Consider the following 22,196-nt stretch of genomic DNA (forward strand, 5'->3'; position numbering starts at 1 on the left):
AGTAAATGTAAGAAGCTGATAAATGAGATAAAGTAAGAAATAAGAAAATAAGGTGAGAAGGACTGACTGCTAGCCAAGGAAGGCCTCTAAATAACATTTAAAGGACACCTGTTTAGCTGGGCATGGTGGCATGTGCCTGTAGTCCCAGTTGCCTGGAAGGTTAAGGTGGGAGAATCGCTTCAACCTAGGAGGCGGAGGTTGCAGTGGGCGGAGATCACACTACTGCACTCCAGACCTCCAGCCTGGGCAACAGAGTGAGACCCTGTCTCAAAAAATAAAAATAAAAAAAATTAGGCCAGGCACAGTGGCTCACACCTGTAATCCCAGCATTTTGAGAGGCCGAGGCAGGTGGATCACCTGAGGTCTGGAGTTTGAGATCAGCCTGGCCAACATGGTGAAACCCAGTCTGTACTAAAACTACAAAAATTAGCCAGGCCTGGTGGCAAGCACCTGGAATCCTAGCTACTCAGGAAGCTGAGGCAGGAGAATCGCTTGAACTCAGGAGGCGGAGGTTGCAGTAAACTAAAATTGTGCCACTGCATGCCACGCTGGGTGACAGAGCGAAACCCTGTCTCAAAAAATAATAAAAATAAAATTTAAAATCAAGAATAAATAAAGGACATGTGAGCAGAAGTCCTAAAACAACTAAGAAAAATTAGTCACGCAGGTATCTGGGGGAGAAAATTCTAAACCGTCCTTTGCACATATATGACCCTTTATATGACCTAGCTTTTTATGTCCAAAAATGCCTTTATGAAGAAAGAAGATATATTGAATCAATGCTGTCAGAACTGCATTGTCAGAAGCAGAAATATTAAAAGATATAAGACTGCACACTAAGGAGAGAGATCCCTTCAGTTGAGGCCAGCTGGACAGTATCTCTCCAGTCCCCTAATCACACAGAGCACCATTCCTGCCTCTCTGGAAACTCTTCTTTAACCAGCGCTTCAATAGTTTGGATGGCAATTCTATTATCATCAAATAACTAGTTTGAGCCCCAGTAATGACCCAGGACTTCAACACTTTGACACATCTAAAGAATGGAATATTAAATTCAGTTCCCTTTTAAGCTTTAGTCTGTTTTTCTGAAAATATAGTGTTGTCTATCTACTACTATTGAAAACTGAACTGTGGTCACTCTGCACAAGCAAGTATTTTTAACCCACTCTCTTGACGCAAAAGAAACATTTTTTAAAACATTTCAGGTTTCTGGCCGGGCGCGGTGGCTCAAGCCTGTAATCCCAGCACTTTGGGAGGCCGAGACGGGCGGATCACGAGGTCAGGAGATCAAGACCATCCTGGCTAACACGGTGAAACCCTGTCTCTACTAAAAAAATACAAAAAACTAGCTGGGCGAGGTGGCGGGCGCCTGTAGTCCCAGCTACTCGGGAGGCTGAGGCAGGAGAATGGCCTAAACCCGGGAGGCGGAGCTTGCAGTGAGCTGAGATCTGGCCACTGCACTCCAGCCTGGGCGACAGAGCGAGATTCCGTCTCAAAAACAAAAAAAAAAAAAAAAAAAACATTTCAGGTTTCTAACACAATACAGAATTTTGAAACTATATGCTGTCAATTTAAAACAAAAACATGTATTTATTTCTTCATTCATACTACATCTCATTCTAGAAAAACAAAAATTAAAAAGTAAGCAAACAGGCCAGGCACAGTAGCATGTCATAATCTCAGCTACTTGGGTGGCTGAAGCAGGAGGATCACTTGAGCTCAGGACTAGCCTGGGCAACATAGTGAAATCCTGGTCCCACGCGCATATGCGCACACACGCACGCGCGTACACACACACACACAAATTTAAAAAGCAAGCAAAGAATAAATTTACCACATTATTAAAAGATTTTCACTTCTCACTAGTTTTTTTTTTTTTTTTTTTTTTGAGACAAAGTTTCACTCTCGTTCCCCAGGCTGGAGTGCAATGGTGCGATCTTGGCTCACTGTAACCTCCACATCCTGGGTTCAAGCGATTCCCCTGCCTCAGCCTCCCAAGTAGCTGGGATTACAGGCGCCTGCCACCACGCCTGGCTAATTTTTGTACTTTTAGCAGAGACAGCGTTTCACCATGTTGGCCAGGCTGGTCTCAAATTCCTGACCTCAGGTCATCCACCTGCCTCAGCCTCCCAAAGTGCTAGGATTACAAGCATGAGCTACCACGCCCGACCCTCACTAGATTTTTACAGAAAAATTATTTTGTAATTTTTATAATAATTATATACACATTATATATACATATATAAAACAGCAAAACTGCATTTTGTTTTCTGGTATACTTTTAAGGAATAATTTATCCTAGTTTAAACTTATGATTAGCAGCAGGGCGTGGTGGCTCATGCCTGTAATCCCAGCACTTGGGAGGCTGAGGTGGGTGGATCACCCGAGGTGAGCAGTTTGAGACCAGCCTGGCCAACGTGGAGAAACCCCGTCTCTACTAAAAATACAAAACTTAGCTGGGCGTGGTGGTGGACACCTGTAATCCCAGCTACTGGGGAAGCTGAGGCGGGAGAATCACTTGAACCTGGGAGCCAGAGGTTGCAGTGAGCCGAGATCAAACCACTGTACTCCAGCCTGGACAACAAGAGCGAGATTCCATCTCAAAAAAATAAATAAACTTATGATTAACTACTATGTTCAGAAGGGGATTTCAGAACAGACCAAACTTTGTTTCCATTTTTTGATTTTTTGTTATATTCTAAATATACAAAGTACAAGCAAAAGTATATTAAAACCAATTTCAAAGTTACTGTCCACTCTTAGTTGCAAAACTGGAATTCTGTCACAAAGAAATTTAATCAGTTAACCTTTCATGTGCATATGGACACCTACTTGCTAACAATTCCTAATCTAAATTTCATCAGCAACTAAAGCTAAACTAAGTATCATTAACTAGCAGAAACAGCAACTTTCCCAAAGAAAATAAATCACATAAAATAATTTACCTATTATACAATGGGCTGGGTGCAGTGGCTCAAGACTATAATCCCAGCACTTTGGGAGGCTAAGGCGGGGGGATCACATGGTCAGGAGATTGAGACCATCCTGGCTAACATGGTGAAACCCTGACTGTACTAAAAATACAAAAAATTAGCCCGGCGTGGTGGCGGGCGCCTGTAGTCCCAGCTACTTGGGAGGCTGAGGCAGGAGAATGGCATGAGGCAGAGGCGGAGCTTGCAGTGAGCCAAGATCACGCCATTGCACTCCAGCCTGGGCGACAGAGGGAGCCTCTGTCCCAAAAATAATAATAATAATAATTTACCTATTATATAACATATGCAGCCACCTAATAAGTATTACTACTCTTTTGCCTAACAAAGAATTCCCTCACCCTTCTCCTATACCCCTCCCCTAAATAGTTAAACACTAGGCAGGTATGTGATGTTAAGTGCCCTGAAAAGAAAAAAAAGTTTTATTCCAGACTGTAACTCACACTAGCTTAATCTCAGTCTGTTTGCTTAATAAAAATGTCCCCACCTTGAAAAGTTTTGAGAATTAAGAAAGGACTCTAAATAAAGCATGCTGTGTCCAAAATGGTAACCATTCACCACATGTGACTATTTGAATTTAAATTAAGGTTAATTAAAAATTCATTTCCTCAGTTGCACTAGCCATATTTCAAGTGTGCAATAATTACATGTGGCCAGGCCAGGCACCGTAGCTCACACTTGTAATCTCAGCACTTTGGGAGGCCGAGGCAGGAGGACCGCTTGATCCCAGGAGTTCAAGACTAGCCTGGCCAACATGGCGAAACCCCGTCTCTACCAAAAATACGAAAATTAGCCAGGCATGGTGGCACGCCTGTAGTCACAGCTACTTGGGAGACTGAGCTGGGAAGATAGCTTGAACCCAGGAGGTGGAGGCTGCAGTGAGCCATGATCAAACTACTGCACTCCAGCCTGTGTGATAGAGTTAGACCCTGTCTTAACAAGTACAACAAAAAACAAACCTACACATGGCCAATGGCTATCTATTAAAGCAGATAACAAATATTTCCATCATCATAGAAAATTCTACTGTGCAGTGCTATTCTAAAGCACCTAGAGCAGAGCCTGGCAAATGGTAGATTTCTCATTTTACCTGGCAAATAGTGACAAATCACAAACATAATCATAATGTTATTTTAACTTCTCTCACCACTTTTCTAGGAAAGAAAAATTCTGTCCATTAAAAACCAAACACTGCATGTTCTTACTCATAGGTGGGAACTGAACAATGAGAACACTTGGATACAGGGTGGGGAACATCACACACCGGGGCCTGTCCTGGGATGCGGGGAGCAGGGAGGGATAGCATTAGGAGATATACCTAATTTAAATGACGAGTTAATGGGTGCAGAACACCAATATGGCACATGTATACACATATGTAACAAACATGCACGTTGTGCACACATACCCTAGAACTTAAAGTATAATAAAAAAATTAAAATAAAATTCTATCCTTTAACACTTATAACAATATAAATCATTCAGGCTAAGGTCCAAAACTACATTTATTGATGTACAATATTTTAACTATTCCCAATTTAAATTTTTCTTATAACTGACATTAACATTTGGAGAGCAAAAAAGAGAGAAGGAAGCAGCAGCAACAGCAACCAACCTACTAACACTTGATTGAAAGGCATTAGGGTATGTCCACTTTTTCCAAGTGGGTTAAAATATAAGGTGTGGATTTCGTTCTACCCTGGCAACCTCATTTTTCCTACCCCTAACCTAGATCCTAACAAAGTGGTGTAAAAATCTGGTAACATCCTCAAACTTTTAGATAAACAAATAGCATCAACAGTAGGCAAAGGCCACAATTTTCTAATGACTTAATTTTCCAAATAAGTTAAAACAGTTTGTAAATACAAAAAAAAAAAAAACCAGCTTCTGGCAAACACAAGCCTTCCTTAAACTCTTATATAGGGCCGGGCGCAGTGGCTCATACTTGTAATCCCAGAACTTTGGGAGGCCGAAACCAGCAGAACACTTGAGGTCACTAGCTCAAGACCAGCCTGGCCAACATGGTGAAACCCCATCTCTACTAAAAATACAAAAAAATATTAGCCGAGTGTGGTGGCAGACGCCTGTAATCCCAGCTACTTGGGAGGCTGAGGCATGAACCCAGGAGGTAGAGGCTGCAGTGAGCCAAAATCACACTACTGCACTCCAACCTGGGCGACAGAGCAAAACTCTGTCTCAAAAAAACAAACAAATAAAATAAAATAAACTCTTACATAGTATATATCACATTAAATTCACTCTGTCCTTTTTCCAGACAAATTATCAGCAAGAAACACTATGTAAGCATTTTGACTAACTTATGACAATGCTGTAGTCAGAAAACAGTAGAGTAATAGTGGAAAAAAAAAAAGAAGGGAAAAATATACAAAAAAAACTGAATTTCAGAGATCAACTAGACTAGATCAAGCCAGGCAAATCCACTGCAGAAACTCTAAAATTTTTGCAAACTTATGTGTAAACCAGGTTTCCATTAAAAAATTAAGGAAAAAAAAAGTTTATTTTGAAATACAAACTAACTGCATTTCCTACATAAGTTTATCATAACAAGTACAGTACAACTAACAAAGTAGCAGCTCAAAAGTTGAATGCTGCAGGAATGACTTAACAAGTTACCAAGTGGCCAGGAACAGTGGCTCAGGCCTGTAATCCCAGCATTTTGGGAGGCCGAGGCAGGTGGATCACTTGAGGTTGGGAGTTTGAGACGAGCCTGACCAACATGGAGAAACCCCATCTCTACTAAAAATACAAAATTAGCCAGGTGTGGTGGCACATGCCTGCAATCCCAGCTACTCGGGAGGCTGAGGCAGAATTGCTTGAACCCGGGAGGCAGAGGTTTCGGTGAGCCGAGATCATGCCACTGCCCTCCAGCCTGGGCAACAAGAGCGAAACTCCGTTTCAAAAAAAAAAAAGAAGTTACCAACCTAGCAACACTTGATTACATACAGCACACACATCACATTAAAAGTCCAACGTTTCCTTTATCAGGACAAAAAAAAAAAAAATCTTAAAATCAAAAGCACTAACTTACTATTGAATCTCAAGAAACTGAAGCAATTTCAAAAAATCAATACTATCCTTTTGGTCAGTAATACTTTCTTCACTCCTAACGTATGAGAACAATAAGGACATTTTAGCTCCTTTACTTTTCTTTCATTTAGTGATTTTCACATTTCTCTCACATGTAACTTATTAACAGATCTACAGCACTGTGATTTTAGCAATGAACTTACAGGTTTTTGCCCCACTAACACTACCACAAAAAAATATTTAAGATATTTAATCAAAAATTGCTATTCTATGGATGGTTAAACACACTGTGGTACATCCATATCATGGAATACTACTCGGCAATAAAAAGGAATAAACCATTAGCTGGATGTGGTAGCCCTGTAGTGATCCCAGCTACTCCAGAGGCTGAAGAGGGAGAAGTGCTTGAGCCCAGTAGTTTGAGGTTACAGTGCCCTATTGATAGAGCCTATAAACAGTCACTACACTCCAGCCTGGGCAACAGAGGAAGACTCTATCTCTAAACCCAAAAAGTTGTATACTGTATGATTATTTTTTAAACACACTGGGAATGGCAAAATTATACAAATGCAGGACATGTACTGATTGCTGGAGCCTGCAGCAAGAGGGGATGGGAGTGGGGTGGGACAGATGTTGGATGTGGTTCTAAAAGGGCAACAGAGGGGTACTTTGGACTGAGGGAACTGTTCTGTAGCCTAATTGTAGTGGTGCAATCTATACATGGGATAACACTGCACAGAAGTAAATACAGTCAGCTCTCATTATCCTTGGTATCTGCATCCATAGGTAAAAACTATTCTAAAAAAGCACAATAAAAAATACAAATTTTTAAAATACAGCTTAACTATATAACATTAATATTGCATTAGGTATTGTAAGTAATCTAGAGATATTTGAAGTGTACAGGTGATATGCATAGGTTATACGCAAATACTACACCACTTTATATAACGGACTCAAACACCTGCAAATTTTGGAATCTCGCGGGATCCTGAAATCAACCCCCGACAGATACCAAGCGATGACTGCACCCGCGTGCGCGAGCACTCACACGCATGTACAAGTAAACTGGGGATATGTGAATAAGATTGGTGGATTGTATCAATGTTTAATAATGAACCATGGTTTTGCAAGGTGTTAGTGTTGGGAAAACTGAGTAAAGTGCACTGTATTATTCCTTAAACTATGTGATTATACAGTCTTCTCAAAATTAAAAGTTTGATTTATTTAAAAAGTGCTAACACTTGAGAAAACCTTAATATGAACCAGATAATAGACAATATTAGAGAATGACTGTTAAAAGTATACAAGATGATGTCCTTATTCTTAGAAGATGCTTGTTGAAGTATTTAGAGATGAAATTTTTTGTTTTTGAGACAGTCTCGCTCTGTTGCCCAGGCTGGAACTGCAACCTCCACCTCCCAGGTTCAAGCGATTCTTGTGCCTCAGCCTCTCTAGTAGCTGGGACTACAGGCGCACACCACCACGGCTGACTAATTTTCGTATTTTTAGTAGAGACAGGATTTCACTACGTTGGCCAGCCTGGTCTCGAACTCCTGACCTCAAGTGATCCATCCGCCTGAGCCTCCCAAAGTGCTGGTATTACAGGTATGAGCCACTGTGCCCAGCCTAGAGATAAGTTTTATGTCTACAACTTACTTTTATACAAATGTATATAAACATATACATAGTGAGAAAACATATATGGCAAAATATCAAGTGTTAAATTTAAGTAAAGGTTTAGGAGTGTTCCTTGTTCTCTCAACTTTTCTTTTTTTTTTTTTTTTCCCAAAATAAAGAATTGTGAAGAAGAGATTAAAGATAAATTGTTATTATAAACTTATGTTATAGTTCTACCTGCACACCAATTAGTCTTTTTAACGGTTTAAAAGTAACTTTTTTCCTAAAACTATTTTACAGCTCCACCTACACTCTTAGTCTTAAAAGAAAACAAAACAAAATGCCAACAAGAATTTCAGGGCAACAGTTTTCCGACACTGGATGTGACGTTCTAATATTTTTCAACATGAATTCACTAAATCTGTAAGGCATATGGACACTTTTGTAAAATCAAAGTTAGTTCAAATGGATGATTATTTATTTCTAGAAAAACTGAATCCCTAGAGTTGTTCTACTTTTCAAACAGGTGAAATAAATTATAACTGCAGGGGAAAAGGTTAACACTTTCACACACACATCCTAAATTTTAAAAGTCTGAAATTTGGCAAACACAGTTAATTCTATCATAAGGAAAAGTTTGCGTGAAAGGGGCAACCCACATACTAAATGCCAAACAAAAAATGTACTACAATGTGTTAATTATAGTTCCCAGGCTACAGGACATATTTTAAAATGTAAACAGTCCCAACAAACATCAATGCATTTATAGTTTTAAAAAATGCAAACTGCACACATTTGAAATGTAGGGAATAAGTCTGAGTTAGCGTCAACAAAATCCTTCTCAAAAGTTCTTATATTCTCTTTTCTCTGGTGAGTTTTTGCATGTGTTAATACACTTCAGTGTATAAGAAAAGTCTAGGTCTGGAACGTTTCAACTAAAGACTCAACTTTTTACTTCCTACCGAACCGCCCCCTCGCCAATGGGCCCCACCTCCCGAGAAGAGTGACGGGGTGGGGCTGTTTCCCGCTCGGAAACTAAGAAATAAATGCCTCATCCCTACTCCAGAAACGAGAGAACAAGGGAGGCAGAGGCACCGAAGACTCCACTATGCAACTGACTACAAGGAGGTAGTCGTTTGAAAAGCTTTCTTTCCTTCTCTGAACTCTTTCTTTCCCTCCTCTCAGGTCATTTGACCCCGGGCCGGGCGGAGACAGGTGAATCCCAAGAGAGGAGGAAGAGGGAGGGACAGATGATGGAGGGAGAACCGCGTTTAGGCAATGAATGAGCCTGCTGCATCCGCACCACCTGTTCCTTCCAAAGGTGCCACCCCGGCCTGCCGGCAGGGTTCCCACACCAACCGGGCCGCGACTCCTGCCGGTGTTGCCCACTTGCCCGCCAAAGGCCGGGCCTCTCCTCCCCCAGATCGGGGAGAACGAGAACCGGCAGTCTAGAAGCCAGGAGATCGGGGCCTAGTCCGGAACCAGGGCCTCAAGCGTGGGGATGGAAGGAAGAAGGCTGTGGTCTCTGGAGCGCGGGCCATAGTAGGAACCACAGAGAGGGGGCAAAGCAATGCATTCGGCCTGACGAGGACTATGAAGGCGGGGTCCCGGGCGGGAGTGGCTCAGTGCCCGCCGGGCCGAGGTTAGGGGTGACAGGCCCGGTTACCGGCTAAATCCTCCCCACTGCTTGCCCAGAGCCTCACACTTACCAAGATCCGCTTGAAGAGCGCATTCTCCTTGGGCGGGAGGCTCACGGCCGGCATCGTTCCGGCTGCTCCTGCTGCTCCCGCCACCACCCGGCTCGGTCAGTCAGTTTGTCCGACCGTCGCCGCTGCCGTTCCCTAGCTGCTTCAGCCTTGAATATACCGATCCGCCGCCACCACCAGGCCTCGGGTGTCGCCGCGTTGCCCTACCCGGACACCTCCTTTTTCCTCGTTGTCTTTTTTCCTTTCTCACTTAACGCTGCCGCCGCCTCCCCCACTACGGGTCTCCGTCGGCGGTTCACGTGGTAACTGAACAGACCGACAGAGGCAGCCAAAATGGCGGACGCGGAGGGCTTTCCCACCCGGGTCACACCTCCTAACACGCAGGCGCGGTGACCTCCTTTCCCCACCTCCTCTGGGTTTCGGAGCTTGCCGGGAAACCTGGAGGCTGGCCCGCCTGTGGAGGCCGGGAGGGTCCGGGCAGGCCCCGCCCATCCTCTCAGTGCGTGGTGCCCTCGAAGCGCCCGCTGAGCTACGGGAGGCTAGGCAAATACGATTCAGACCGCCTCCTCATCAAAAATAGCCTCTCTGGCGCCTTCCTGCCAGATTGACCTTTCATTCATTGGAAAGAGTCTCGCACACTGTGTGATAATCGTTTGAGTCCAAAGCGCTAAAATACAGGTGTAGGTGTTTGAGAAGAGCTGTAGTTGATTATGGACGAAATGCCTAATTTAAGGAGCAGAGGCGGAGTGGAAAATGAAAAAAGCTTCCCCGCAGTGGAGACTTATTAACAGCCCTGGAGAGGAAGGGGCTTAATAGAGTCTGAAAAGCGTGGAAGAGCTTGACCAATGAAATGGGCCTGGCTGTCGTATCGGTAATTTGGTGAATGTTGCTTAAGATCAGCCTGGAAAGGTAGTTAGCCAGATCCGAAGTGACATATTTGCACTGCCAGAGGAGCCTCTGGAGGTTAAAGTATGTGTTTTAATTTCGTTGTTGAGGCCATATAATGCAGAGTTGACGGACCAACCTTACGAGGCACCTTGCAGTGGAGTGGTGGAGAGTTAAAGACACTGACTTTACCCTGGAGCTGACTTCAAACTAGTGCTTAATATTGTGACTCGAACTCCCCATCCCCAGAAATTCTCAGATCTTAGAAGCCAAAGACTGGCAAGGATACTAGAGAGAACTACTCGAGTAGGCGAGGTCAGACTAGATACTGAATAGGACCCCTTCCAAAAATGTAAGTCATTTCATTAACAGGTGACAATAAAACTTTTTCAAAGTGGCATTCCATTGATCTAAAAATTTTCAAGTTATATGAGCCACTTTTAACCTTTGGTTTTTGATTACCTCTTTCCAAATCCTGATTTCACTCTGTAGCATTCTTTGCATTACGAATTATTAAACAATATGTTATGTGCATGTTTTTTACTCTTTTAAATTTATTTACAAAGACATTTTAATTTTCAAACTTCTCTTAACTGTCCCTGAAAGGTGTGAGTTGAGAAATATGTTTCCCAATATAAACTTGGGTTTTCTAGCTGCTATATTGATTGTCCTCTCCCTTCACCGGGGTCATAAATAAGGTTTTTTAACAGTCAAATCCTGGAGTTTCCTTAAATTCTGTGATCTCTCTTCAAAATTTTGAGAAAATCATATGTACAGGAAACTATGTTTCAGTTTGAAATATGGCCAGTCTTTTAACCTTAACTTTATAAAACTAAGGGCAAGCTTATAATTCATTTTTAAGCTGTTATTTAATAATAACCTGCAAAAAGTCACTGCCCCAAGAGGTCTTTCAACTGTCTGAACTATTGAAAGACAGAAAAATAGTCTAAATGTGGTTGATAATTTTAGCTTGGATTTCCAAATCTCTGGCTTCATATCCAAAAATCCCCACAGCAATACTATTTGCTATAGTTCTCTAAATTTCTCCTGTAAAGAATATTCTATTTTCCTTCAGAGGAAGAAAATGTCTGGTCTTTGAAACAATCAGTAGTTTCCACCAGAACCTTAGTACCTGATTAGATGAGCCAGAAATAGAGTTTGGCAAATGTTACATTCTTTTTGGGTGATGACAAAAAATGGCAATTTTAAAGGCTCGGCAAATACTAGTCTGATTCAACATTTAACTGATTCATTTCCTAGTTAAAATGCACCTACAGGTAACAGTCTGACCACACACTAACCTGAACTGAATAAAAAAAATATATTTACTCTGATTACCACAATTTCACAAATAGAGATCCCATTTGAGTTATACTTTGACAGCCATGCTTTCAGAACGTTAACATATCCAAGGCTATATGCTGTGGCTGCTGCTGCTGCTGCTAGTTAATTCATCTTACCCCATGTGCTTGCATGTCACTATGTTCAAAATGCCAACTCTAAAAACTATTAACCAAAAAGAAAGAAATAAAATCATTTACCTTGCAAACTTTAATTCTACAAAAGGGATATGTAGAGTGAAATTTCTCCATATACGTAAGATGTTCTCTATTGAGACTGTTACATCTTATTAAGTATTTGGGGCCGGGCGCGGTGGCTTAAGCCTGTAATCCCAGCACTTTGGGAGGCCGAGACGGGCGGATCACGAGGTCAGGAGAGCGAGACCATCCTGGCTAACCCAGTGAAACTCGTCTCTACTAAAAAAATACAAAAAACTAGCCAGGCGAGATGGCGGGCACCTGTAGTCCCAGCTACTTGGGAGGCTGAGGCAGGAGAATGGCATAAACCCAGGAGGCGGAGGTTGCAGTGAGCTGAGATCCAGCCACTGCACTCCAGCCTGGGCGACAGAGCGAGACTCCGTCTCGAAAAAAAAAAAAAAGAAAAAAAAAAAGGAATTGGGGTCTACTTTAAAAAAAAAAAAAAAAGGCTGGGCGTGGTGGCTCACGCCTGTAATCCCAGCACTTCGGGAGGCTAAGGCGGGCGGATCACAAGGTCAGGAGTTCAAGACCAGCCTGACCACCATGGTGAAACCCCGTCTCTACTAAAAATACAAAAATTAGCCAGGTATGGTGGTGCACCCCTGTAATCCCAGCTACTCAGGAGGATGAGGCAGGAGAATCGCTTGAACCTGGGAGGCAGAGGTTGCAGTGAGCCAAGATCGTACCACTGCACTCCAGAGCGAGACTCCCTCTCAAAAAAAGAAAAAAAATAGGCCAGGCATAGTGCCTCATGCCTATAATCCTGACACTTTGGGAGGCTGAGGCAGGAAGATAGTTTGAGACCAACCTGGGCAACATATTGAGACCCCATCTCTGCAAAACAATTTTAAAGTTTGCCAGGTGTGGTGCTGTGAGCCTGTAGTCCCAGCTACTTGGTGGGCTTAGGTGGGAAGATTCCTTCGGCCCCAGAGGTCAAGATTGCAGTGAGCTGTGATGACACTTTTGCTCTCCAGCCTGGGCAACAGAGCTGAGACCTTGTTCCAAAAAAAATAAACAACATAAAAGAAATTCATGTATTTGTCACCTAGATTTAACAAATGTTAACAATTTGCCTTTGCTTCTGGGTGTTTTTGTGTGTGTATAGACAGGGTTTCTTAATGTTGCCCAGGCTACTCTTGAACTCCTGGGCTTAGGCAATCAACCCACCTCAGCCTCCCAAAGTGCTGGGATTATAGGTGTGAGCCCCAAAACCTGGCCTGCTGCTGAGTCTTAAAAAATAAAAACTTATAGATACATCTTGGCGTGTGGGGAGGTGGGAGGTTGTTGGTTTTTTTCTTTTCTTTTGTTTTCTTTTGTTTTTATGACAGGGTCTCACCGTGTCACCCAGGCTGGAGTGCAGTGACACAATCTTGGCCTACTGTAGCCTCAACCTCCCAGGTCCAAGCGATCTTCCTCCCTCAGCCTCCCGAGTAGCTGGAACCACAGACGTGCACCATCACACCCAGCTAATTTAAAAAATATATATTTTGGGCCGGGCACGGTGGCTCAAGCCTGTAATCCCAGCACATTGGGAGGCCGAGACGGGCGGATCACGAGGTCAGGAGTTCGAGACCATCCTGGCTAACACGGTGAAACCCCGTCTCTACTAAAAAATACGAAAAACTAGCCGGGCGAGGTGGCAGGCGCCTGTAGTCCCGGCTACTCGGGAGGCTGAGGCAGGAGAATGGCGTAAAAACCCGGGAGGCGGAGCTTGCAGTGAGCTGAGATCCGGCCACTGCACTCCAGCCTGGGCGACACAGCGAGACTCCATCTCAAAAAAAAAAAAAAAAAAAAATATATATATATATATATATATATATATATATATATATTGTAGAGACGTTTATCTACCTAGGTTGCACAGGCCAGTCTTGACCTCCTGGACTCAAGCAATCCATTTGCCTTGTTCTCACAAAGTGCTACGATTAGAGGCCTGAGCCACTGTGACTGGCTCAAGTCCTAAGTTTGATTCATAGTATTCTCATGCATGCTATATCAATAAACATATGTGGTTTTTGGGGGGGTTTTGTTGTTTTGGTTTGGTTTGGTTTGTTTTTGTTGTTGTTGTTGTTGTTGTTTTGCAGTTTATACAGTTTTTCAATTCTTGCTCTTTCTTTACCTTCCTTCGGAGATGTGATTTTTTTTTTCCCAGTGGAAAAATCTTGGACTAAAACTCTGCATTTCTGGCTGCTAACTCAAATCCTCTCTCTTTTCACCTGGATCATAAATAAGATTTTAGTGTTCAAATTCTGAAGGTGCTTACATGAATGTTATGAAGCAACTTCTAACAAAATATTATAGATATTAGTTCCTAGCTGGAATTACTTAATTCCATCTAGGAATTAACTCCATCTTTTCAAGATGGAGTTTCACATACAGCTGCATACTCCATACTCCAAGTGTACAGTTCCCATAAGCTCTAATATGCTGAGAAAAATGTGCTTATACTTCATCACTTTCCCAAAATACACACTAGTAAAAGGCTACAAGGGCCAAAGCTCTGAAAAAGAACAAAGCAGTCTTTCCCAACAGCAGTACCGAAATTAGTAATTTGCTTACTGGTTCTGTATACTCTGACTAAAGGTAGCATCTGTTTCAACTTGTTGGATACTAGCAAAAGCTTCGTCAGGACAAGCTTCCAAAGGATGGTGTAGAAAGGATATACAACTGACAGGCTGCTGAGTGGACAAGAAGCCAATAAGTTGAGAACCAACAACTGGCTCAGCACATTCGTTGGGTAATTTACTTACTTGAGCATGAGTCCAGGAGGCTCAAACTAGATTACAAACTAAAGTGACTCACAATTTAGCAATCCATTTAGCCACCATTTGCATGTTAAAATGAGCCAGAAAATATAGTACAATTAATTGACTTTCTGGTCAATAATTTTTGGTTAAAAAAAGATTTTTAAATAACATTGCTAAAGAGAATATAGGAGATTTGCTAACATTTATTTTGGTTTTAAAATTAATGACATAAGGTTTAACGGATTACTTTTAAAGGGTCAAAATGTATTGTCTGTTACCTATAAATATTTTTACTAGTCTTTAGACATCAGATTGAACTGAATTGAATGTACAAAGATCTGGCTCAATTGTGCAAGATAAAACCTATTCCTCAGAACAATGTCTTTAATAGGCAAAACCAAATAAATTGTTTACTACCACCAGAGAGTTGTTTAAGCTTCTCAACAACCCTATAGGTTTTATGTTACAGATGTAAAACTTAGGTATAGAGAGGTTAAGTAATTTGCCTCTTACTAGGTTAAGAAATCATAGAGCTAAAAAGTGGTGAGCAGAATGGCTTTGAACGCTGATTCTACAGCTTATGGTCTAGGGTGGTCCAAGTCTGTTAGGTGAGCTAACGAGGATCACTAGATCTGGGGTCAGAAGACCTCAAACTGTATCCCACCTCTGCCATCTATGTGATCTTGAGCCCTTGAGCCTATCCAAGGCACTAATTCTACTTCACAGGTTTGTGAGGCTTCAGTATGATCGTGAGTGTAAATGATAAGTGTTAAGAAATCTTTTCAACTATAAAATATGTCACCTTGGGTGAGTAGCTGTCTTTAAGCTTCATCTGTAAATTGAAGCTTATAATCACGGCATGATATGTGCTCATTGTGAAGATGAAATAAGGCAGTGAATGTAAACCATATGATACATTAATGCACCGTGCCTGGACCACAGAATTCAATCCAAGCGCTAGTTATTATTGAGCACGACACTTTTCTTTTTTCTGGCTCATGTAGGAAAATTTTAATAAACCTCTTGATGAATAGCCGTAGAGATGGGGTGAAAAACCCCCAGAGGACAGAGAATAGATAAATTCTTTTTTCTTTTAATTACTTTCTTCCTAATTCCACTGTATAGACAGAAGGCTGAGGCCGGGGTGCTAGAGAACCTTGCGGTGCTGGAACTCACGTTGACGCCCCCACGGAGCTCGGCTGCAGAGCCCTGGAGTCCCGCACTTCCGCCCGCCAGGTGGCGCTGGTTCTGTTGCCGACTCGGAGAGACTGAACCTGGCCACGCAAGATGGCGCCGTCCGCGTTGCTGCGTCCCCTCTCTCGGCTGCTGGCCCCTGCCAGGCTCCCGAGCGGCTGTGAGTGTCCATCCTCGTGCAGGCCGACTCTACCCTCACATTACCCCTCCTAAGGCGGACCCAGCCCACGGGTGCAGGAGGCGGCAGCGGCCCGGGTTCGTCCTGCAGTGACCTTCGCCGGCCGTCGACCCAAGGCCCAGCCCGCGCCTGTCCCCTACGCAAGACTCTCCGCTCCCCATCACCCGCCTTCAGCACTTATCCAAGTGCAACCTGAGCACTCTTGGCCTTTGTAAATGGGCTTTGGGTCTCTGTCTTCCCCACCTCTGTACGTTCGGTCCCGTAGACTGGGAGAGGAGACACCCTTCCCGGGACGCCTCCTACATGACCACTCCCGAGTCGTCTGAGGGTCCGCACGCCCTTAAATGAGGCCTTGAAGGCCTCGGGCAGGACAGGTGCTACCTGTCTAACTCTCCCAGAGGCCCTGGGCGAAGTACTTGACCTCTCTGAACCGCTATTTCCTTGGCTGTTTAAGTGGGAGATGGGGGAGTCAAAGGGGGAATTAAATGCGATAATACACACGTAAATGTTAGGGTTTTTTCCCTACAAGGCAGTAAGTTACAGATTTACAGACCCTCTGCCCCTTTCAGCTTCAGCGCGGTCAAAGTTCTACGTGCGAGAGCCGCTGAATGCCAAACCTAACTGGCTGAAAGTTGGGTTGACCTTGGGCACCACCGTCGTCTTGTGGGTCTATGTAAGTACTTTACTCCCGGATGTCGTGAGACTACGCCAGCGTGGTAAGGGAATGAGATAACATTGCGAGATTGAATGGTGCTGTTACGTTGTATGGCAGTGAAAGTCTCACAACAGTAGGATATTTATATAATTGCTGATACATATTTCTCCAAAAGGGAAATCTCCAGGACTAAAAAGAAATTAAGATTTCAGCAACATTGAGAAAGTATGATGGGACTAAAATTTCTGTTATTGTTCCTTAACATGGTTTTGTAAGGAATGGCAGTTTTACTAAATAGTAATTATACTTTATTTCTTAATGAGAATTGAGGCTAATTGGAGTTTTATAAAGGTACCTTTTTCAGATGCTGTAGGGTCAAACCAGCAGTGTACAAGTTGTACAAATTGAATCCCAGTAGACTTTCAAAACATTAGGTTTTAATCAATGTTTGTATAAATACATTGCTGGAAATTATATATAGTGTGTAGGTACCTTTTTAAAAAATTTTTCAGGCCGGGCGCAGTGGCTCACGCCTGTAATCCCAGCACTTTGGGAGGCCGAGGTGGGCGGATCACGAGGTCAGGAGATCCAGACCACTCTGGCTAACACAGTGAAATCCCGTCTCTACCAAAAATACAAAAAAATTAGGCGGGTGTAGTGGCGAGAGGCCGAGGTGGGCAGATCACGAGGTCAGGAGATCTAGACCATCCTGGCTAATACAGTGAAACCCCGTCTCTACCAAAAATACAAAAAAAAATTAGGCTGGTGTAGTGGCGAGCGCCTGTAGTCCCAGCTACTCGGGAGGCGGAGGCGGGAGAATGGCTTGAACCCGGGGGACTGAGCTTGCAGTGAGCGGAGATATCGCCACTGCACTCCAGCCTGGGCGACAGAGCCAGACTGTCTAAAAAAAAAAAAAAATTAGCCGGGGGTGGTGGCGGGCGCCTGTAGTTCCAGCTACTCGGTAGGCTGAGGCAGGAGAATGGCTTGAATCCAGGAGGCGAAGCTTGCAGTGAGCCGAGATATCGCCACTGCACTCCAGCCTGGGCGACAGAGAGAAACTGTCTCAAAAAAAAAAAAATTCACGCCGTATGCTTTACATATAAACTTGCGTCTAATCATTTCAACAACACTATGTGGTACCTAATACTGTTGACCCGTTACAGATAGGAAACACACTTGGAGAAACTAGTTTGCTGAACCCAGTTCTTCTGACTTCAGAGGCCACACTATCCTATAAACCACTGTGAAACACTGCCTCTGTAGGAATAAAATTTGTTTTTAAAGTTAAAGTATCTGCTATATTAATATTTAAAATTTTGTTTTTTATCTGATGGGTTTGGGGCTTCCTCCACTGTCCCCCAGCTCTTAGATATTTTAAATTTTCTTGTTAAAGTGGTTCAGATTGTTGACTTGGAAAGGGGTGAGATATTGAGTCACTCACAACTTAATAGTAACTCATCTTTTTGAATGATGTTGCTTATAATGAATTTAATACATTCTTAATTTAAGGTTTTCTCTAACAAAAAGCTTGATTACTGCTGAGAGCACTAGTGATTGAACTTGGATCTTTGATTGCCATGAATGTCATTGTATATAAACCGTTTTTCCAGTTGCATATTCTGTCAGACAGTGGTTCTAAAAATGTGACTGTCCTCCATAACATCTAATTAATACACATACAGTTTTGTGGTGGGGTTGGTCATTCAATCAAGGTATCACACTTCTAAGATTAGAAGCATAACACGCACCCACCAACTAGCCTGGATCCCATTTAATAACCAAGTTCTACTATATCATATTGATTTACCCCTTTGTGATAAGCCATTTCATTACATTTATTACCCACCAAATAAGGTACAATTTTTTGGCAGTAGTTGAATTCAAATTTTTGGCTGGGCACAGTGGCTCCCGCCTGTAATCCCAACACTTTGGGAGGCCAGGGTGGGTGGATCACCTGAGCTCGGGAGTTCGAGACCAGCCTGGCCAACATGGTGAAACCCTATCTCTGCTAAAAATACAAAAATTAGACATGCGTGCTAGCAGGCGCCTGTAATCCCAGCTATTCAGGAGATTGAGGCAAGAGAATCACTTGAACCCGGGAGAAGGAGGTTGCAGTGAGCCAAGATCGTGCCATTGCACTCCAGCCTGGGAGACGAGCAAAATTCCGTCTCAAAATAAATAAATAAATAAATAAATAAATAAATATTTAAGGTCTCCCTTCTCAAATTTAGTATGTCAGATTGTGGTGAACAAGTGTATACCTTTCCTGATTTTTGAACTTTTGGATTGCTTAGCCTTTTATTTCTAACTAGAATAGTTGTTTATTTTTTCTATTCTTATTCCTCTTACAAAATATAAGTATCCAGGAAGATTACATTTCTAATTTTAACTGTTTAACTCTTTGTAGCTCATCAAACAACACAATGAAGATATTTTAGAGTACAAAAGAAGAAATGGGCTGGAATAAACTTTTGAAATACTAACACAGTAAGTATTTAAGTTTATTGGATGAATGGATTATGCAAATTAACTTGACCTCTTTTTTAAATACTGAAAAACAAGTTGTTGTTTGTTTTGTATTAGGTTTTTACATTTTAGCACCCGCATTTCTGTCTGAGACAAATTTATAAATTTGTAATACCTTACCTCAAGCAGCTGGTTTTGTTTTGGGGGGTTTTGGGTTTTTTGGTCTGTTGTTTGTTTGTAGACCTGTTGGCCAGGCTGGTCTCAAACTTCTAGCCTCAGGTGATACTCTTGCTTCAGCTTCTCAAAGTATTGGAATTGTAGGGGTGAGCCACTTTGCTAGCCTCAAGAATCTTTTAGCATAATCATTTTTAATCACTACTCTCTGTTTAAAGAAAGGTATGTTTAAGAATGAAACCAAAATCATATTATTTTCTTAAATCTAATAGTGCTTTACACTTTGCTTTCATAGCACTTATGACAAATTATTATTCTTTGTGTGTGTATTTCTTAATATCTGTTCGGTATCTTGTACACTTGAGTGTGAATTCCATGAGAACAGAAACCTATTTTATTGTCATTTATTCAGCAACTTGCTCATCTGGTCCATTTAGGAGTTTAATATTTGTAGAAGTGATGAATGTATAAGGGCAATCGATTCATTTTATTTTTTATTTTTGAGACAGAGTCACCAGGCTGGAGTGCAGTGGCACAATTTTGGCTCACTGCAACCTCCGCCTCCCGGGTTCAAGCAATTCTCCTGCCTCAGCCTCTCAAGTAGCCGGGACTACAGGCACGCGCTACCACGCCCAGCTAATTTTTGTATTTTTAGTAGAGACAGGGTTTTACCATGTTGGCCAGGATGATCTCGATCTCTTGACCTCGTGATCTGCCCGCCTCGGCCTCCCAAACAAAGTGCTGGGATTATAGGCGTAAGCCACTGCACCTGGCCAGGGCAATCAATTTTTACATTTTTGTCTGTATGACCATTTTGTTATGATTGTCAACTCAACTAATATCCAATTGGACAGTTCGTGGTAAAAACCTAGTTGTGAACATGATACATGCCCAGCTAATTTTTGTATTTTCAGTAGAGACGGGGTTTTGCCATGTTGGCCAGGATGATCTCGATCTCTTGACCTCATGATCTGCCCACCTTGGCCTCCCAAAGTGCTGGGATTACAGGTGTGAGCCACTGCGCCTGGCCAGGGCAGTCAATTTTTAAATTTTTTTCTGCATGAATATTTCATTATGATTGTCAACTCAGCTAATATCCAATTGGACAGTTCCTCGTAAAAACCTAGTTGTGAACAAGATAGTGTATTCTGCATGGTCCGTGATTTAAAAGAGAAAGTTTATTTTATATATAAAATATATACACCTGGCTGGGCGCAGTGGCTCACACCTGTAATCCTAACGCTTTGAGAGGCCAAGGGGAGTGGATCACTTGAGGCAAGGAGTTACAGATCAGCCTGGCCAACATGGCGAAACCCCATCAATACTAAAAATACACAAAAAGTAGCTAGGTATGATGGTGCGTGCCTGTAGTCCCAGCTACTTGGGAGGCTGAGGCACAAGAATTGCTTTAACCCAGGAGGTAGAGGCTGGGAGGTTGCAGTGAGCTAATATTGGGCTACTGCACTCCAGCCAGCCTGGGCAACAGAACGAGACTCTGTCTCAAAAATAAATGAATAAATAAATAATATATACATCTAATAGATATGTATCAAATATATGTAAGTATACCATATACAGTGTGTGTGTATATATATATGGTGTATTTCTGAAAACCCTTTTTAAAAAATCCTATATTAATCCTTTTGTAAGTGAAAAGTCACTTAAAAATCTCAACTTTCATGATTGGGTTGATTAAAGTAAGTAACTTAGGCCGGGCGCGGTGGCTCAAGCCTGTAATCCCAGCACTTTGGGAGGCCGAGACGGGCGGATCACGAGGTCAGGAGATCGAGACCATCCTGGCGAACACGGTGAAACCCCGTCTCTACTAAAAATACAAAAAACTAGCCGGGCGCGGTGGCGGGCGCCTGTAGTCCCAACTACTCGGGAGGCTGAGACAGGAGAATGGCGTGAACCCGGGAGGCGGAGCTTGCAGTGAGCTGAGATCCGGCCACTGCACTCCAGCCTGGGCAGCAGAGCGAGACTCCGTCTCAAAAAAAAAAAAAAAAAAAAAATAAAGTAAGTAACTTACATCTGCTGTATAATAAACATAGTGATCACAGACTATCCTTTGTTTTCCATATTTTATAACTCTGAAACTGAGCTCTTTACGGTTGATAATCGAAATATTTTGCCTTTTTTCTATTAGCACCCTGCCCATTTCACTACTCCAATCAGCCAATCAAGAGATAAAAATGAGCTGGGCTTGGTGGCTCATGCCTGTAATCTCAGCACTTTGGGAGGTCAAGGCAGTGGGATAGCATATGCCCAGGAGTTTGGGCAACATAGCAACTTCGTCTTTACCAAAAAAAAAAAAAAAGAGGTAAAAATGAAATAGGCATTTAAATACAAACCAGATGGCTTTTGCTATTCTTTCATAGTTAAGGCAAAATATTTTTCGTTAAAATTAAATAAAATCAGGTATTGGTACTCTTTGTGGGTTTCTTTTCTGATGTTCTAAGGTGAATTATTCAGAGTAGTTTAATTTTAATATTATTTCCGCTGGTTAATGCTACAGTTTTTTTTTTTTTTTCTTCATTATAGGTATGCTCCGTATAGTGATTTTAGCTGTTCCTCTGGATTCACCATCTGTTGAGTTGTAAATGTGAGAGAAAAAGTTATATGTGAATATATACCAAGTCAGCATTTGTATTTTGCATCATTAAATAAAAAGAAATAAAAATACTTCTGTATTCTTCAGATAAAGCATATTGTGACAACTTGTAGAAAATGTTAATTCTAAGGTATATTAATAGAAGTATTTCAATATGGAAGGTACCACCTGATAAGAAGGTCAGTGGTAATTAAGGACACATTGGTAAGAAAAGTTGTTGTGAACATAGATTCAAAAATCAGGACTAGCTGGGCACAGTGGCTCAACGCCTGTAATTCCAGCACTTTGGGAGGCCAAGGCAGGCGGATCACCTGAGGTTGGAAGTTGGAGATCAGCCTGATCAACATGGAGAAACCCCGTCTCTACTAAAAAAAAAAAAATTAG

General features: G+C 42.3%; 2 protein-coding genes across 8 annotated transcripts in view; one reads left to right on the forward strand and one right to left on the reverse strand.

The window, feature by feature from the left end:
• NAA15 (N(alpha)-acetyltransferase 15, NatA auxiliary subunit) overlaps nt 1-9,727 on the reverse strand; it is a 90,960-nt gene extending 81,233 nt beyond the window's left edge. For 4 of the 6 annotated variants that reach the window (XR_002521867.2, XM_021938112.2, XM_021938111.2 and 1 more), the window contains exon 1: nt 9,368-9,727. Coding sequence is in view for 3 of the 6 variants with exons in the window: in XM_021938112.2 (XP_021793804.2) it covers nt 9,368-9,421 (54 nt within the window). In the remaining 3 variants the exon portion in view is untranslated. The remainder of the gene's footprint in view (nt 1-9,367) is intronic. The other 2 variants (XM_021938114.2, XM_021938115.2) reach the window with 1 other exon arrangement.
• NDUFC1 (NADH:ubiquinone oxidoreductase subunit C1) lies at nt 8,598-21,904 on the forward strand. 2 transcript variants are annotated; one of them, XM_009207591.3, is made up of 5 exons: nt 8,598-8,786; nt 15,660-15,888; nt 16,476-16,579; nt 18,969-19,048; nt 21,743-21,904. In XM_009207591.3, exons 2-4 carry the CDS (start codon nt 15,822-15,824, stop codon nt 19,026-19,028), a joined length of 231 nt encoding a protein of 76 aa, XP_009205855.2. In that variant the 5' UTR covers nt 8,598-8,786; nt 15,660-15,821; the 3' UTR covers nt 19,029-19,048; nt 21,743-21,904. The 2 variants fall into 2 exon arrangements, with proteins under 2 accessions (XP_009205855.2, XP_009205856.2); XM_009207592.3 differs by having other exon boundaries at nt 15,664-15,888.
• Nucleotides 21,905-22,196: the final 292 nt, after the last annotated feature.

The sequence above is a fragment of the Papio anubis genome, chromosome 3, assembly GCF_008728515.1.
Source record: "Papio anubis isolate 15944 chromosome 3, Panubis1.0, whole genome shotgun sequence".
Taxonomy (NCBI): Eukaryota; Metazoa; Chordata; class Mammalia; order Primates; family Cercopithecidae; genus Papio; species Papio anubis.